This window comes from Macrosteles quadrilineatus, unplaced genomic scaffold, assembly GCF_028750875.1.
Source record: "Macrosteles quadrilineatus isolate MER2022 unplaced genomic scaffold, UCM_ALF_1.0 Scaffold_1__1_contigs__length_201487025, whole genome shotgun sequence".
NCBI lineage: Eukaryota > Metazoa > Arthropoda > Insecta > Hemiptera > Cicadellidae > Macrosteles > Macrosteles quadrilineatus.
The window spans coordinates 29,991,283-30,010,728 of NW_026542594.1; the positions used below are offsets into that span (position 1 = coordinate 29,991,283).

At 35.3% G+C, this 19,446-nt stretch overlaps 2 protein-coding genes across 4 annotated transcripts in view; both read left to right on the top strand.

Annotated features, from left to right (window-relative positions):
* The window catches only part of LOC129005958 (protein bric-a-brac 2-like), a 32,442-nt gene extending 18,659 nt beyond the window's left edge, over positions 1-13,783 (top strand). Inside the window, exons 7-9 of one of the 2 annotated variants that reach the window (XM_054435028.1) lie at positions 11,085-11,161; positions 12,489-12,711; positions 13,581-13,783. In XM_054435028.1, the coding sequence (XP_054291003.1) occupies positions 11,085-11,161; positions 12,489-12,711; positions 13,581-13,705 (425 nt within the window). In that variant the 3' untranslated portion in view covers positions 13,706-13,783. Of the gene's footprint in view, positions 1-1,842; positions 6,589-11,084; positions 11,162-12,488; positions 12,712-13,580 lie in introns of those variants that run through there. The other variant, XM_054435037.1, reaches the window with a different exon arrangement.
* Positions 13,784-18,081: 4,298 nt separating this feature from the next.
* Positions 18,082-19,446, top strand: part of LOC129005968 (uncharacterized) — a 104,016-nt gene continuing 102,651 nt past the window's right edge. For both annotated transcript variants that reach the window (XM_054435047.1, XM_054435054.1), the window contains exon 1: positions 18,082-18,186. In XM_054435047.1, coding sequence (XP_054291022.1) covers positions 18,129-18,186 — 58 coding nt within the window. In that variant the 5' untranslated portion in view covers positions 18,082-18,128. The remainder of the gene's footprint in view (positions 18,187-19,446) is intronic.

The window sequence follows — 19,446 nt, forward strand, 5'->3', positions numbered from 1 at the left end:
TCAAATCTCAAAACCATCAAAACTTTGGAAAAGTTTCTGTTTTGAGATTCGATCACCGAGTTTCGAGATTCAAAAGTTTTTAAATTGAAGATTTTAAGATTTTGTCAGTTTTATTTTTGAAACTGCTGAAATTTTTTTGCGTCATTATTATTGTTTTTAACACTGTTCCCACACAAGCTGATAGGGGCCATACGTATTACGTAACGCACGGGTTAGGGGGTAAGGCATAGTGTTACGCTGCCTTAATAGGGGGGGGGGGGGGGGCGATATTTAACACTGATATTTAACCTAGAACATTTAACTCTAAACTTGGTCATCATAAGGATTCAATTTGTACACTCGTATTTAATAACAACTTCATTACTCAAATATTAGAACGTTTATAACAATAAAATGATTTAATACTAGCAGTGAAACCCAGCGTTGACCGGGTCAAAATACAATTCACAATTATGTTTCCCTAACATTATCTAAACCAATCACTTTTGAAAAGAAAATTGGTCATAGTGTGTTATTTTCACTTGGAAACGAGAACAATGAAAGAGACAGCTGATCAATCGCCACACTCACCGGCCGTCTGCTGCTGCTTAGTAACAACGCATGTTGTGGTTGTACTTTGTTTGCTACCGGTGCTTATACGATTTACTTCACTGTTACCATTATTTTCAGTGATATTTATTTTATTTATAACATATCTGTGGTAAAAATGTGCAAAACTAAGACTTTCAAATTAATTGTAAAGGATAAGTTAGCTAAGTTTCACTACACAGGTATTTTACGGGCAACTGTAATAATAATATAAAACTTAAAAAAAAAACTTTCACTTGGCTAATATTTTGTTTTCTTACACAGAAATAAATAGCTAACACAAATACAAAGTGTTCAGGGTCCAATTAATTTTTTGAGTTTTAAATCAATTCAAAAAATCAATAAAAAACATTTATTTATATTTTTGCATAAAATATTAAACCACGTAAAATAAATATTTTACTAATTTTTAACAATATTTCTAAGTAAAAGAGGGATAAAAGAGTAATAATTTATAGTATTACAAATTTCATTACTGTAAATTTAATGTTTTTTTCTAAAGTTATAGCATTTTTTTTATAACATTGCAGTAAGTGTTAAAAGTACCTTAAGTCAAAGTACCTAAGTCAAAGTGTCGAGTTAAAAGCCATTTAAAATCAACAATTATTGTATCAGTGTATGTTTTAATGTATGATTTTACTTTACCTTTTGTACAGCGCAGTTTCATCTAAATTTATTTCCGTTGCGATATTTACATAGAGGACAGACAAATTCATCTTTCCTTGAACAATTTCTGGCTCGTCTCATGGTAAGACCTCGGCCCGCGAACGATTTACATTTTGGTTTTGATGTCCCCAGAGGCCAAATACACAATCGGTTAAAAATTTACAACATTCTTTCACAAAAGTATCTGTGGGGTTCTCAAAATTACGCTCATAGACATTTTGCATGAACTAATCAGATCCAAATGAGAGGGTGTCTACCATTCTAAGAATCGTTGGATGCTGTACTGAGAAAAAGATATAGGACGGAATGTTAACAGTGAAATTTACAATAGAGAATGGAATGGATGGACGGAATAAAACAGCAACTTTTGGAAAGTTAGCTAGTTATGTATAACAATGCCAACACAAACATTTTTTGTTTTGAAAAATTTTCTTGATCCTGTTTAAAATAGTGATAAATTGAAATTTATTACTGCGATGACTACCCGTATTTTGTAAATTTTGTTTCGTCGCAGCTGTAGAGGTTAAATATTCACTGAGAAAAATTTAAGCTAATAATTAATGACAGGATAGACTATTTCAATTGCAGATATCCGCTTATTTCTTGACCAGCCAAAACAGTATATTACAACGCCTGGTAACTACCGAGCGGGACGTCGTAGGCGAGCGGATTCACCTTTCCGTCTGATGGGTCGACACTTCCCACAGTACGTCACCTCTGCGTCAGTGAACAAGAAGAACCCTCAGCGGCAGTGTATAGTGTGTGGCAAGACATCCCTACAGCAGCAGAGGCGCAAAGAGTCACGCTTCATGTGCGGCCCCTGCAATGTGGGATTGTGCCTTGTACCGTGCTTTGAGATATACCACACACAACCCATCTACTAGTCACAGATAAGTCATAGATAAGCTGTAATGTGAATACAAGAAGTATTATACATAAACCATAAAGAAACTTATGTAAGACCATTACACCATAAGCTACCTACTTACTCTTTGGCCATGGATAGAACTAGCTACACTATACCCGTGTTTAAGTTATTGCCAGTTTTTTAAATTAAATCGAGCTGGTGACAATAACAGATTTCTATACATTCTAACCAAGTCATACTATGTGTTGTACAAATTGTAAGAGTATTCTAGAACAGCTGGTGCAGCGTCCTCATTTCGTTCAATGTTTGAATTTAACCTACCCTAAAAATGTGCTGTAAAGTGATTGAAATACTAATCATTTATATGCTTTATACACTATAGGAAAATTATAATGTGCAACGGGAGTGCAAACTGCCTTTACTGTACTCGAGAAACTTTCCACACTCGCCTACAGCTCTTGTGTAAACATTTCTCTTGTGTGCAGCAAAGTGCCACTTCGTCTTGATCAGAAAACAAGTTTTTAGATAAAAATTAATGATTTTTTTAGTAACTGCAAACGTCAACAACAACAAGGACAGCTGTTTCCCAAGACAGTGTGACAAAACTAATTGAGCCATAGAATTCAGTGATACAATCTCATTTTCCTATCTCACCTGGTCATCTTTGTATAAGCATTCGAAACTGCTCCTTTTATTTAGGAAACCCCTATACAGTATGATTACAAGGCAAGTATGTTATTGTTGACAAGAAACATTTATGTAGTTGGTTTTATCTGTCCAATTACTAACTGTACCATGGTTACAAATGGTATGTATTTTTACTGTGTATTGACTTGTGATAGTTTTTGAGCAGTCTATACAATTTTCTTTCTTATGTTGTGGTATAGTATAGCTATTCTTATTGGTTAGGTTACAATAACATAGTACAATCACTAGTTTATACACAGTCGTTCAAAAAAAAAAAATATTTACATATCATTAAGGAACCTATATTTTGTTTCTAGTCAATGACCTTGGCAAAGGCATTTAAAGAAGGTTACCATCTCAAACCAAACCAGTAACACTTTACTTGTATACCAACAGAATAATGAGTACCCACTCTTTGTGGTTAATGATCAAATATGTACAACAATAATCATCTGATCTTGATGAAAGAGACTGTTGTGATCACTGATCAGTCATTTGTTGATCACACTAGGAACAACGAGAGTCTGCAGTTGAAGGAGGAGCCTATTTACCACAAGCCTTTGAAGGAACCAATGAGGACCACGCGCTGTTGCCAAATCTAGGAAACGCTAGTCGACCGACGATTCCTCTCAAATACTACTGTAGTGGGGGAAGCCAAATGACGTAACCATACTGCTTCTGATAATAGCCATATAAACTATCCATGTCCAACATGTCCACGTCGACCACGTCGTCTGGATCAGTCAGTAAACAGATACTATTTCTGTGGGAAGGAGTTAAGGAAAGGCCAATTGGCTGATTAGGATTATTATGTACGAGGATAGGGATCAGCTAGCTTACCTGGTAGATAGAGTCCAGATTAGCCTTGATTACACATAAAACACATCCCTTTAATTACTTGTTTGATACTATAATATAATTGATTACTTAATACATACTTAAACTTTACTTAATATTAACTGGGACGAAATATTAAGTTTTTCTGTGTTGTGTCATGTGTTTTATATGTAATCAAGGCTAATCTGGACTCTATCTACCAGGTAAGCTAGCTGATCCCTATTCTTGTACATAATAATCCTATTTCTGTGGGAAATCATAGATACTAGAGGACCCATGCTGCGCCGCAACGATAAAATAAATATAATATCCGATAAATAATCAAATTCATGATTTTTATTGAGTAAAACAGTATCTCGAGCTTAACTGATTCAAACGATCAATAGCTCAAATTAAAGCCCATAATTTACTGATTATTTTGAGTCTAAAACATATAAAAAACCTGAACAATCCTGGAGCTATTTATTTTGTTAACATAGAAATACTTTATGATAAATAATTTTAATGTTTGTTATTCACCTTGCGTTTGCTTAAAACTCGTCCGATTTGAAAAACTGATAGCTTAAATGAAAGCCGGTATTTCACTGAAGGTTCTTAGAGCAAAATATATAGGATTGTATAGTTATATAACTGGTGAAATACATCTTAAATTGAAGTAAGAATTCGAAAATGAATCAAATTATGTTTTTTGGTTGAGAAATACAGTAGGTAAATATATGCCGTCGCTTGATGACAAATCTGTGCATGCACCTTCAATTTGAAAGCTCAATCATGAAAATCGGTCGGGTAGAAGAGCCAAACAAACTCGGAAAAGAGAAACCAAATTTAACTCCCATAAGAAATACATGGAGAGCAAATTTTGTTTACGTATAAGCCAAGTGGGATTATAGATAAATATATGCAGATGCTTGATGGCAAATCTGTGTGTGCATACCTTCAATTTGAGACCTCAATCATGAAAATCAGTCGGGTAGAAGAGCCAAACGAACTCAATTTTTGAAATATATAAGATAAGAACCTAGATGTGTGAAAACATCCTATCCTGTTCGTTAAATATAGAGGTACATGATATCTTACAGTATACTTTGAGATACAAACTTAAAATTATATTGCATTTATAAGGGGCGGATTCTTGAGCTGTACAACAAATATTTTTGCACGTTGTGTTTGCATGGTTTTCCATTCCTTAGAATACCTGATTTAATTGTATTGACGGTGCCCATTGCATTTGAACAATGCCTGAAAAGGAAAACAAATTTCTTATTCTCCTTATGCAGTGTCTCTATGAAGGTTTTTCAATAATAATGATGACTTCACTTGGTGAGGGGTGTAAGGCTCTCCTCAAATACTCCCACCACTGTATTATTTGTGAGGAATCGTCAATGGACTAGCGTTTTTATACCAGCTGATTTGAAAATATTGTTTAGTATATCTTAATTAGTGTTGTCAACAGGCGAAATGGCAACGTCGCACTAGCCCTGTCTTGTGATTGGCTGACGCCAACTGCAGACTCTCGTGGTCCCTAGAAGGTCTTATCAAAGCAGTTCACCATTTATTGTATGTATCAGGGATTCATAGTGTATTGTGTGATACAGTATTCATAAAGAAAATGTGAAGTATTAGTATTACTTGATAATTCATTAATATATTAATTTTTATTGTCAGTACATCAATTGACAGGACAAATTGTCAAATTGAATTGAATCTAAGACTTGAAACTAACAGGTAAAATTAAAGCCCCGGCTTCACGAGGCGAATTTAAGCCGCGCTCAGGGTTCGACACCTCATTGAATAAAAAGAGAGTGGCCACACGAGGCGAAGTTTAGAGGCATGTACGGTTGAGCCGTGCCATGTCGTCCCTCGACCGCGCGTAGTTAAGCCTAAATTTTTATAATAAAATATATTTGATGATGTTGGAGGGGATGACACAAGCAGTCTTATGAGAGTGGCCACACAATACGGTTCGACTGCGTGGCAGCCGCGCTTATTGTATTGTGTTCTTCGGACATTTCCAGTGGTTTTTGAGTTTGTATTTTGTGTGTTTGTTACCGGTTGTGTGGTGTTTGAACAATGTTTAAAAAACACCGAACTATGGTTTCGCATGTGCTCCTAAAAGGTTTGAAACAAAAATGGTTTTTCCGTAATGGAGGGATGAACCCAATAATTTCTGTTAACATTTGGTTCCAGATCACCACACGCTTCTAATGCACAAACTAACATAAGTGTCCCGTCCTTGGCTAAAAAGAGTGAACTGAACTATGTTTTAATAGAGTACTCATACTAGGAAAACCCAACAGGAAGCGGTTCATCCGCCCCGTGTGGCTAGGCACTTTGTGCGGCTTAACTTCGCAGGAAGATAAGCCGAGCGGCTTAAATTCGCCTCGTGTGGCCGGGGCCTTGTACATCATTAGGTTTATTAATACCTCATGGCACTAGATCAGCGGGTGCTACGTTGCCACATGTCACACACCAACGCCACTGCCTAGGAGCATTGACTATATATACCTATAATAAATCAGGTGTCTATGGACTGTAGGTATATATAGTCAATGCTAGGAGGCTATAGCTAAAACTCTTGATTAAACAACATTTCTGATCACAAGTGTTTCAAGCAGCTTAATCAGTTGACTGATTGTTTAAAGTTTCTCACATATAATCTACTTCCATTTCGTCTTCAATTAATCTTTTCGTTTTTAAAGTAACACTTGTAATGGGAAGAAACGAAAGTAATTTGCATTAAGTAGTAACTATTGAACAAAAATGCAATACACATCTAAGTAAACTTGAGTATACAAATTAGAGTGTACAGTATATATGTATATCAGTTTGGAGCATGGGATATCAGAATAAGGGATATTAATAGGATTGTAATTAAGCTTAAGACTATTTATTAACTATATACATACTGTACTTGTACAATGATTGTGAGGTAAATAAACCATTATTACTGAACAGAAGTTTTTGTTTCCCATATATGGGCATTTTAACAAATTTTAGGTGTCTATGCAATTCTTAATAAACCACTAACCAGTCATAGCTATTAGCAGATTAGCACAATGTTTAATGTTTTTATTATGTTGGCAATGACAGATAAAACAATCTTACACAACTTGCTGATGTGGAGCGAGATGAAACGTAAAACTATTTGAAGTGAGTGTCTGTGGAAAGATGGTTTGTGCATGACCGAATGGTTTGTGAACTATGGTGTTGTAGCGAAATTGTTGTGAAACTGGGTATAAACGCTTTGACGTTGCAAAATCCAAGTGTTTTTACCAACGACCCTTTATGTTCATTAGGTCAGTGTTAATTCCCTGCCAATATTATGAAATAAAATGTTGTCTGTACATTGTTTGCAACTATGAATATTTTTCAGGTATATATGTTTAAAACCCAGTGAAAGCTGAGCATTGTCACAATTTCACTCTATTGGAAACTTTTTTTCTGTTCCCAACAACAATCCTTTGTGATTGTGTTAGGTACATAACAACACTTGAGATCACAGTTTTCTAAAATCTTTATATTGGTATTTTTATAACTTTGATGTTTAGGCTGTTTCTGGACTTTGTACCATAGGATTAAAAAAGAATGTTTAAAACCTAATTTTCTGCGATACAGTATATAGAAGATGCAATGTTTACAATCCAGGAAAAAGTAGATTGTTAGTTTTAATGTTGTATTCTACATCACAAGTTTTGAAAACTATTGAGCAGGCCTACATTGATAAAAAAAAATCGCCTTTAGGATTATAGATTTTTTTTAAATGTATAATACCGTACAGTATGTGTCAAAATAAACGGTACAAATGATGAATAAAATATCACAATTTAATTACTGGTTATTTTGGCATTACAGTAGACTCCCTCTTATCTGGACACCTTTTAACCGGACTACACTCGGCGGAAATGACATCTCTTTAACAGGACAATTTCTATCAGCACATTGGTTTAACCGGACTAGATCGGCAGGAAGTGGACAGTACTGAAACGACTGTTCTTGTGGGAAAGATTTGAGACCAGTGCTCACGTGTCTAAAACTCTAAATACAATGCTCTCCTAAATTTAAGTCGAATGTCACAGTAAACAGTCCGTTTTAACGAGTTTTTGAGGACGTCGGTTTAACCGGAAAACCTGTTATCCGGACTGGCCTTGGTCCCGAGGAATCCGGATAAGAGGGAGTCTACTGTAGTTGTATTAAAGATGAAATAAAAATTCATCACCAATACTCACATGACACTGTTCAGTACGAGATCATCGATTTAGAGTAAAATCTCAAAATGTTACAGCTGACTTGGGGCAACGTTTTGGGTATACTACTAAACACTGTTAAATACCCAAGCTAAAAGGAACTGTTTAATGAGCAAGGAAATTAGAAAATATATTTTGGGATGTGTACTATACACATTTATAGCTGTTTACCTTCAACAGTTTTGTTCTCACACGGCTGGGATAATGTATCTTGCAATTTAAGATACAGTAGAACCTCGATAGTTTGACACTTTGTGGACTTAAGGGATGTCGAACTATCAAAATGTCGAACTATAGGGAGTAAACGGAGTTTAATATACAGGAAAGTAAAAACACAAGTCTTTTATAGAAATCACCCAAATTTATTAAATACTAATAAGCTTAACAATTTCACTGTAATATTCATTAAGTCTCAAGTCAACAATAAATGACAAATCAATGTTCAAGTCAGCTCACATCAGTCACAATAGTAACCATTAAATATCACTTGACAAAATAGCTCTGCCCGTGTGGAACTACAAGGAGTGTCGAACTATCGAAGGTTTACTGTAGTTTTAAATATTTCTAATAGAGGTATTAATTTTCAAAGTCTGACTATTTTAAGTTTGGCTAACATTAGACGGTACTTTTTATGTAGTAGTCCAAAATAAAAATCAAAATTCTTTATTCCATGAAGCAAAACAATGCAATAGGACACGTCAAACTCTTATTCGAACACATTCAGCAAGAAGTTCCAAAAAGGCAGGCAGTCTAAAAAGAATTTGAGCAACAAAACACTCAGACAAAAAAAAAAAAACACAGAGAGAAAAGCAAAACAAAGCAAGGCAGGGCGAAACCCATGCACAAACTGACAAATAGTAACAAACTCAACCAAGAAAGCTTCTGCTTCTACTTAAAATGACTACTTACAATGTTCTGTGGGATGGTGATGAAATTATCGGTAGAGAAGAGTGGATATGCCAATAGAAGATCCCGGAGATTGTTTTTGAATTTTGGAAAAGTCTGGGTTCAGGCTGAACAAACAATGTGATTTAAGGCCCCTATTACACGAGGTAGCCTGGCGACGTCGCCAGCGACCAAACTGGCTACTCAGCTTGTCATGGGGCATTGATTCTTATGGATGTTATTACACGAGGGTAGCCAGCGACGCAGCCACACTTTGGCGACCGACTGGCTACCGAGCCCCGTCGCCACTGTGGTAGCCACTGGCTACCCATATTGGCGACGCTGCGTTGTAGCATATGGAGCTTATTACACTAGGTCGCCATTGCCAGTATCACGTCGCCACTCAGTCAGTTCATATCACGGGGGTACTTGCACACTGTTGTGTTGCGTTCTGTTGTGTTGTGAGTGGGTGAATTGTTCACTTCAGTTGATAAAATGTCTATATCATCCTTTATGACTCGAAGAAACTGGATTGTGACATACAAAAATAATTGAAAAATTTTTTATTGTCCGCACAGAGCTCATCAAAAAGGGTGTAATATAACCCTTTTGATTCTCTTGCACTAAGCATTGGATGAACGTACATTTTTCTCTTCCTTTGCCTCCTTTTCTTCAGAAGTAACAGAAGGAGAAGATACTTATAATGACTCATTATTCACTGTAAACACCGCTCATAACAAGTACAAGTGCAAGACAAGCACTCACAACAACGGCGCCACGGCGGTAAAATTCTGGCTACTCAACTGGTTATAGGTTTGGTGGCCAGTGCGTCGCCAGCTACTGCCGCTGGCGACGTCGCCAGGCTACCTCGTGTAATAGGGGCCTAAGAGTTTTAAACTCAGTTGATCAGAGTTACATTGCGTTTTACCTAACTTTACAATCGGGATGTCAACTTTATCTCTGCACCTGGTATTGTGAGCATGATTATCACCTCTTATTTGCAAGGATTCTAGATCTTTCTTAATATTTCAAACAGAAACAAAGACATATAAACTGTGTGCAGTCATTATACCTTCATTCATAAAAAGTGGTTTGCAATCGGCATCATAGTCAGCATTTGCCAAGAGTCTAATTGCCTTTCTTTGAATTCCAAAGACATTTTTCGTATCTGAAACTCCACCACAGAGTATGTGGCCATAAAAAAGGTACCCTGGAAAAAGGCTATATAGGCCTTCTTTTGATATTTTTTATTAACACATTCTTTAAGATTTCTTAGTAAAAACCCAACTCTAGACAACTTACAGCAGACAGTTGCAATGTGAGGGCCCTATGTTAACTTAGTAGGAGCTTAGCAGAGGTAACATCAACTTCTAAACGTTTTAAGCTAAAAAAATCCAATTGTGGTCTAAGATTTACTGTCCTACTTTTTACTGTTTATCAATCAAGCAATGTGTAACTGTTCAGAAGCTGTTTGATAATATAGTGTTTAATTATAGTTTTTTTACAAAGTGAGTTTAACAAACCAGATTTAATATCAGGACATTTTACCAAGATGAACTATTAGAACATTGACCTTGAAGGCATCCTTCATCCCAATTCAAATCTTTCTTGATTCATAAAGCTGCCAGTGACGGTGGTATATTCTAATTTTTGTTTATACAGTAGTGCTATTTGTTTGTGTTTCTCGAGCATCGGCCCTTATGCTATTCGGTATCTAACATTTAATTATTTGTGTGTATTCATACCATAAGCTTTTTTTGGAACAGTCCAAACCCTAGTTCTAACAAATTCTAAAAAGTGTATTTAGTTTCCTCGAGCTTTAACTCATTTCTTACACCCAGACAGAAATCAAAATTTGTATCATATAAAGAAACATATCAATACAGATGTAAGTATATTTGACAGTATGAATGTCATCAGTGCCGGATTTACTACTAGGCTGTGGCCTAGACCCGCAAGTCTAGCTTCAGGGTTTCGTACAAAAAAAATATTTTCACAACAAAAATTTCATTTTTGGCTACGTTTCTAAATTTAATAGTTTTTCATGATGGTGATGGATTTCCCTGGTTGCGGTAGATCACAGGGAAGTTCTACCCTATCAGTGGAGGCCTTTCTGGTTAGTTTGGCCTAGGTCCGCAAGTTCCCTAAATCCAGCACTGAGTATCATACAGTTTATAGTAATAATTTATTAGCGTTACTATCATGTCTAAATTACACAGTGAAAGACTTCAAACATCAAGGATGCAGGCTGAAGCCTAGGTACCCTAAAAAAATAATTTCAGACTAATCAGAAGATAATCATTTTCCAGTTGCTTGGAAGAGAAGACAAGCAATGCGAGAATTTCTTGCCGAAGCCAGTTCCAGCAGAGCATCTTCATCAAGTCGTGTGAGTATTGATGCATTTAAACTACACTTTCTTTTTTAGATTTATTTTAAATATTTCAATATCTTTCTCCATCATATTTTAAATAAAATTTAAAACTAAACCAACTGAAATATAAACCTTTACTACAAAATATTAATCTATCTGATACCTATGTCTTTATGGGGGCAAATCAAATTTTAATCTTAATAGCACTCAGTAACTTCAGAAAAAAACAATTTGCATAATGTTAAAACTAAAATCAAAAGAATCCGCTAAAGAGCACTTTAAAGAAATATAATTTATGACTTTTTGAAAAGATAAGCTTATAAAAGATAAGCTTATACATTTATCAAATAGCCCTTTATATTAAATCAAATCATGAAAGATTGCCAAAATGGAACTCTTTTCATAAGTTTTCAACCAGTAAAGGTAGTGAATTGGCGTTCAACAGACATAATTTATCGGTTTACGAGAAAACTATATTTTATAGTGGTGTTAAATATTTCAGTAGCTTACCTGACAATATAAAAAATATAACTAATTTGAATTCATTTAAAAAACTTTTAAAATTATTTCTCACTAGCAGACCCTTGTATAATAAATTAGAAGATTTTTTCCAACTTCCTGAAATTTGATTGATTGATAATAACAATATTCTCTGTAGTAGTCTTGGGTTTAATACAATTTTTTTAAATTTTTTATAACTGACACCATTCTGTACACAATGTGCAATGCGAATAAAGTTATTTTGATTGATTGATTGATTGATATGTGAATCAGAAACTGGATATATATAAACTAAAACTCAAGCTCCCTTTAATTCTTAGCTACTTCATTATATTTTTATACATAATTTACCTGATAATGACTTTTAAAGCTATTCAATTACCATTTTCTATCTGCTGTGACTCAAATAAAATAAAGTTCCAAGTAATTTAGGCCTATCATTAGAGTATGGAAACAAATAAACTGAGGGTGTACCTAAAGTTTAGGGTAGACTAATTTAGCATGGATTAAACACAAAGATCATAGCTAAATTTCAGCAATAATTTGATAACATAAAGAGATATAAAAAAAATTAATTAAATGATTGGTTTTATAATTACAGAAACCTAAGCGTCACAATATAGGGTGTAACAAAACTGAGTAAGCAGCTGCTGGCAATGAAAATATTTCTTACCTTAGTATGACCAACAAAAATAGTAATCCAACTTCCACAACTTCTCGGTATTGTCGATAACTAAAAACTTCAATTATCATGTCACTGTTTTACCCTCTAAAACTGAAAAAAAACTTCACCTTTTAATGTTTCACTTTTTAATTTAAAACTTTTCTCATAACCTTTCAGATATCATTAGGATTTGGTGTAGAGGTTAGTCTCAACCAGCTACGAGGGGTGAAATGGAGTGATTATCGCAAGTTAACACGAAGCCTAGCTTCTATCTTGTTCAGCCATCAAGAACTCGCCACTCGATCTGTCACAGGACAACGATGGTCTCGGTATCTCAGCGCAGGAGACGACCGACCAGTCAAACCTGCGCTAGACCCCTCCAAGATTCACGCCATCATAGGTAAACAGGTCAATGTTAGATACTGGTAAAGTCCATCTGGATTTAATTTGTTCATACTTTGATCTTGGCGGTCACAGAACAATGTGTTACCCAATAGTTTTTAAATACTAATGTAACAACAGGAAATGGATACACTACTAACAAATTCCTTCTTGGCTAATGTATTCCTAAGCCAATTGCTCGTTCCTAAAAAAATAATCCAATAATAACAAGTTATGTTTAAAAGTATTTTGCTAGGGTGTATTATTTTGCCAACCACCAGAAAATATAACGTTCTCTCCTAAGCCAAGTGTAATTTCTTCCAAAAAAATTAACCTTAAAAAAGTTGTAATGAGCTTTAACCCTTAGAGTGCCAGGCGAGAAATAAAAGTAACGCTCAAAAAATGCCGATGATTTTTCCCGAAGGTCGCGCTAAAAATGCCGAGCGCGATCTGGCGATTTTTAGGTTAAAATTTCGGAAAAATCGAATTTTCGATATTTCGACCAACGAAAATCGATGTATCGCATCTAGTAACTTTCGACTCAATGTTAATATATGGGTTAAAAGAATCCGAGTATCCATTCGGTTGTTATGACAACTGTTCGATCATTACGAAACGTCCGGTCAGCCGGACGTTGGCACTTTTGGCTCGTTCTAAAAACGTCCGGTCGGCCGGACGTCGGCACTTTTGGCTCGTTTTAAAAACGTCCGGTTCCCCGGACGTTGGCACTCAAAGGGTTAAGGCCACTACCTACTACTAAAAAAAAAAACTAAAATCTGTTCATTTACCTACAATTATAGTTTACGTTTTTAGACAAATAGATATACCTTCCACTATTAACTTAAAGCATATGGGATTGCTACATTAACCTGTGTTTTGATGTTGCAGCGTATGTTCGAGCACTGTTTCCTCACGTGGCCGTCTCCCACATCAAGCAAGTGCTCGCATACAAATGCAAGGAATGTGCTGCTGCTGTCGCCCACAAATACAAACCTACCTCTACCAACCCATGACACTAACTACCTCCACTACCAACATGCTAACTTGTTATTTTTTGATTATTTATTATAATATATTAATGTACTAATCGATTTTGTGTTACATGATCCCCCTTGATACTATAACTAGCTTTTATGGTGATACTTATCTGCAGATAATACATCTGCCATATTTTAAACAATAGAATCAATATTATGTTAGACCTTTTTACTTTTTAGATTTTCTTTCTAAACTTTTTATGAGCTACAGGATGTAGAATCTACGTTTGTCTTGGTAACATGCTGTAACTCCTAAACGAGAGGCCTTAGAGAAAAAAATGTCAATAGTAAAAATGTTATTAATTTGCATTTACATTCTAAAACTAAAATACATGGTGTTCCATAAGAAATATTGAAATTGTCGGCCATATTGTAAAATAGGGGTACAAATTTTGAAATTAAAAACCATCCAAAACAAACATCTTAAAAAATAAAGGGGAGTGCCTAGTAAGAAGTTAACTGTCCTTCCTATGGTAAAAAAGTTAGCTATTGGTTTACTTTAGGCGAGACACCCCGTATGTGTTTTTGTTGATAGAAATACATTTTAATATTGCTTACTGGCTTTAACTAGCACGATCACATGTACTGAGGTAAACAATACCCCCGCCACAGCAAACCTGAGGACTAAGTGAATTTCCATTTGCCTGATTAGATTTTCAGTTTAGTCTATTTAAATAACATAAGGTTAACGAGTACTTAGGTTTTGCTGCTACAGGGATGCTAACAAAGTGTATTTTTAGTAAAATATTAATAGCCTAGTATAAAAAACACAATATTTGCCAAGTTTGATCAAAATATAATATATTCACAAACAAGCAAACTACAACAATATACAATATTCTCCATGACTAGAAGCCCTACAAAAAACTTTTACTAAATTATTTGTTTTGTTTAAGCCCTTTAAATTGGTCTAGAGAGAAATTGGGAATTTTTTTGTTTTGAGAGTAAAAATGAGAAAAACAAATCTTTACCCCATAAAACCCTGTTTCCATAGCCTGGTTCATGCTGGTTCGCAAACTCATTCAAGCCTTACACCTTCATGCCAAATTTAATCGAAATCGGACAAAAATTACTCAAGTTATCGTGTTCACGAACATCTAATATATAAAATTCTCGTGTCACAGTGTTTGTCTGCAAACTCCTCCGGAACGACTTCACCGATCGTTATGAAATTTGGTGTGTAAATTCTGTAGGTATGCGAATCGGACGTAAACTATTTCCCGTTTCGAAATTCTTAAAAGGGCTCCGCCCCAGTGGCTCTGGAGTTTCCCATGTTAACCTTATGAGAAATGGAATTAATGAATCTTAACAGCTGTTTCAATTAAACAAGTTGGTTCTGTTCTATGATGTTCAATAGCATTAAAGTTACAAGGATTACCAACAGGGTGCAGCACTATTATTTCTTTTACATTTATGACAACAGCTAATTTGCAACCAAAAGGTGAGTGAGCGTAGCGAACGAGCTAACCTGGAGGCGAGTTAGCGTAGCGAACGAGCTCCAACCTAAAGGCAAGTGAGCGCAGCGAACGAGCTCCAACCCAAAGGTGAGTGAGCGTAGCGAACGAACTTCAACCAGGATGTGATTGAGCGATGCGAACGAGATCATCTTGAAAATTAAACGTAACGGTACTTTCTTTCCATCGGTCTGTCTTAGGGGAAACCTATAACTTAGGCGATACGAAGTTCGCCGGGTCAGCTAGTATATATATATATATATCCAGGGCTCGATTTGTGGGGGAACGTGGCGCTACCTCTCTTTTGGAAAGATAAAAATATTGGCAAAAATTGGCATGTAAATAGGTAAATAGGTTTACTTGCGAATTCAATGTCTGTAATTGTTAGATTTCTCGAAACAACTCAAACATTCAGAAGGTTTAGAATTTTCCTCGTTCGTATTTGAATTCCAACAATTATCATAGTTTAGTTCTTGCAATTTTTGTTTTTTTGGACTTGGGCCACATGCTGAGTTTGATTGTATGGATTTAGATTTAGACAGTGGTGGAAGGGGGCGTGGTAAGGGCGCATGGGGGGGGAGGAAGCATCAGGCAGCATGGGTTCACTTCAAAGGACTGGGCTAGCCCTTCTATGTTAGTAGTCCTGGACTCACCCTGTATAATATAAGTAGGCCTACTTATGAGTAAGATAGTTGTTTTCAAATGTAGTATTTCAAATTATAAGTAAGCATGATTGTTCTTTATGTAAATTATGTGCAACAAAAAGACATGCATGGCACAGTAACATGGTTCACCTAAGCAAATCAACAAGTTATCATTCAAATAAACCCTTTTTCATGAACATATTCTCAATTTTTTTAAATGTTTAATTTACTTTCCTAATTTTGTTTGTCTCTTGAATTCTCAAAGGGTTGACAGAATTTCACTAATATTTAATTAATAAAATAATGTTATAATTTTTTATTTAATAAGAACTTTTAAGATATTCAAGAACATTTCTGTCTGGTGTCAATAGACGTGTTCTCATCACGTAATTTCCATTACACATGTCTCCTCAATGACAGTCCAGCTGTCACAACAGAAGTGTTGTGCTGCCAGTTGTTGCACTATTTAAGTTTAAAAAATGTGCTGCAATTGAAAATCCTGCTAGTTTTAAGGTACAGTAGACTCCCTCTTATCTGTACACCTTTTAACCGGACATCGGTTTAACCTGACTACACTCAGCAGAAATGACATCTCTTTAACCGGACAATGTTTATCAGCACATTGGTTGAACCGGACTAGATCGGCAGGAAATGGGCGATACTGAAATGACTGTTCTCGTAGGAAAGATTTGAGACCAGTGATCACGTGTCTAAATACAATGCTCTCCTAAATTTAAGTTGAATACCACAGTAAACGCTCCGTTTCAACGAGCTTTTGGGGACGTTGGTTTAACCGGAAAAACCGTTATCCGGACTGGCCTCGGTCCCGAGGAGTACGGATAGGAGAGAGTCTACTGTATGGTCTATAATCCGGTTTTTGTTGGCCATAAACTTAATACTGTACCTATGGATATTATCGTCAAGTTTGTGAAGTCTATGGCAATAACTGAGAGTTCTGTTAGGAAATGGTGACATCCAAAATGATATTCCAAGACAATACTTGACATCTCACAGCAAATCGCATAAAAGATCTTCATTCATTCTACCACCAACAACTCCTATCTATTAGCCTTAAAGATAAGAATGCCTTGTTGACAGATGTGACATAACTGTTGTGTCCTGGGCAACCAAGGCAAGAGCTAAGCTTATTAACCTCAACATCAAACTGTATTCAAACAACCATCATTTATCCATTCGTCCCATTTTAAACAAGATAGGGAAATTTTATTTCAGTTGTAATTTTGACACGGGATTAATATGCATTCCATGGTTGGGTTTGGCCCCTTGGTAATTATTTAAAAGATCAGGAATTTAACTTGTGGAAAAACATTCTCCTAATTATTATATTTATTAAGAATTGTAAAAAAATATGGGTGGACAAATCTTTAAAAAAATTTAGATTTTCTTTACACCAAACCTAAGTCCAGACCTTGTTCTGAGTTTTCACTTGTTTAAAAAAATGAAGATTTAGTAAGCAGCACAGAGCCTTGATGCCCTGCAACAAGATGAGCTGCTCCAATCACTTGTGTAACACTGAGTGATTGAGCTTGCGCTTGCAGGTGGCAAAATTCTATAGCAAAAGAATCTCGTCCACAATTTTGATAAGTGCCTTCAGTTTGTTTGGCAACTATGTAAGCAAATTTGTATTCTAGTTGCTCTTTAAATGTATATAATTATTTTTTCTTGTACAAACTTTTTCTTTCATTCCAAAACATTCACATTTTCTGAACAACCCTTGTACATCCCAAAGATTTGAGAGGTTTTGGACTAACTTTTCTTATTGGTTCTTAGACAATCCCTATGGCGTTAAAATTAAATTAGTTACGGATCGTTCTGTTTGACCCAATTAGAGATTGTCTATCCATTGGTTCTATGTCCATATGTTTTTATTCCAAAACATTCTTTACTTTCTGGATAGTCCTCGTAAAACATTTTTAATATAGCAATTTTATGAATCCTATCACATTAAAAACTTGGTTTTTAAACTACTATGAATACAATGCACAGATCAGTTTTAATATCATTAAGGTTTTCAAAATGATGTAGTAAATTTTAATTATTTGCCGTTATTTGCACATATTATTAAAAAAAGTGTTATTTAATATTTGATGACATATCAATACATATGATAGCTTTGATGTTGTTATCTGGCTTATGGAATGACAGAAACAAAACCAAAGATAAGTCAAAGCAAGACATTTCCTGTCAAGTTGAAGAGCATAACCGGAACTGACCTTGTGTCCTCCATCCCTGATAACAACCCAGTCCAGTGCTGTCTTATCAACAGTTAGTTAGTGCAAGATGAAGCTCTCCAGCTGGTCTGTAGTATTATTTATCACAATTCCTCCACTTTTTATTGGTAAGTTGATATTTTATAAAAATCTGATAGCCTTTTATCGTGTTTTATAAATTTAATTTTGGATAGTTGTTAAGATTATTTAATTAAAATAATAGTACATTACAACAAGGAGCACATGGTAAGGGTTACGTTAACTGGATGGAACCTGTTGAAAATATTAAAATCATCATTAAATCATATTTTTACATGTACAATTTTAACTAATTTAATTTTTATTTGATTTTAAACACCTTTTTCTGTTTTGTACAACTAACATGGTAATAAGCTTGCTGCTCACAATTCAGTATGCAATCCTAGATTTGCCTTAGTTTAGAAGAATATTTTTTTGCTTTTCCCATGGTTTAAAATTACTGTTTCGCTAAAAAAAAACGGTAAGTAATCCCAAACTAATAAATTTTTAACTATCGTGGAGAAATGTTTAAAAAACTATTAGTAGGCTTACTTTAAGACATTCTGGACCTCCATCGAAATGGTTGAACTGTATTGACGGTGTTAGGAGTTTCAGCATAGACAAAAAGAAATAAATATAGACTGTCAGCTGTGCTGCGGTTAGCGTATATTCCGGCGCCGACCGCTAGGGGTAATGTGTAGTTACGGCGCACACCGCTGCATCATCAAGCGCTAGCGACCGTTTCCATAACAACTTGGTAGTTTGGAGTAGTGTTGCCAACTTTGGAGGAATTCCCCGGAATTGGAGTTTACTAACTTTTTTAATATTAATCGATAAAATAATTTAAATGCCATATTTTATTGTATTTTTTAAAACGTATTTGTTATACTTTTGTAGTTTCATTACAATGATTCAAAGTTTGTCTTTATTAATCAATAATTTTAGGAAGTGGGTTATTGGAAGGTTTTGTTTTATATTTGCAAGGTCAAAATCTAATTAACCAGGGTGTCTAGTATGTGGGGAAGACGGGAAAGTCAATTATTAGTATTGCATTTCAAAATGGTCTTGAACAGTTGGGATTAGTCTTTATTTTGATATCAAAGTCGGGAAATTTCATGATTTTATCTCGATCGCACTAGACAACGATCACGTTTCCATGACGGCACAAAACGATGATGATGTCTACACGACCGCGGGAGATGTCCTTAAGCCGCGACCGTGCTAGACCACGGCATTCAATGATGATGTCTACACAGCCGCGGAAGATGTTCATGATTTTTACGCGATTGCAGAAGACGACACTAGCGATATAGTAATCATTTCGTTTGCAAGAGTGGTAGTGCTGGTAACAGCTGGCGAGTAGTCGTGGT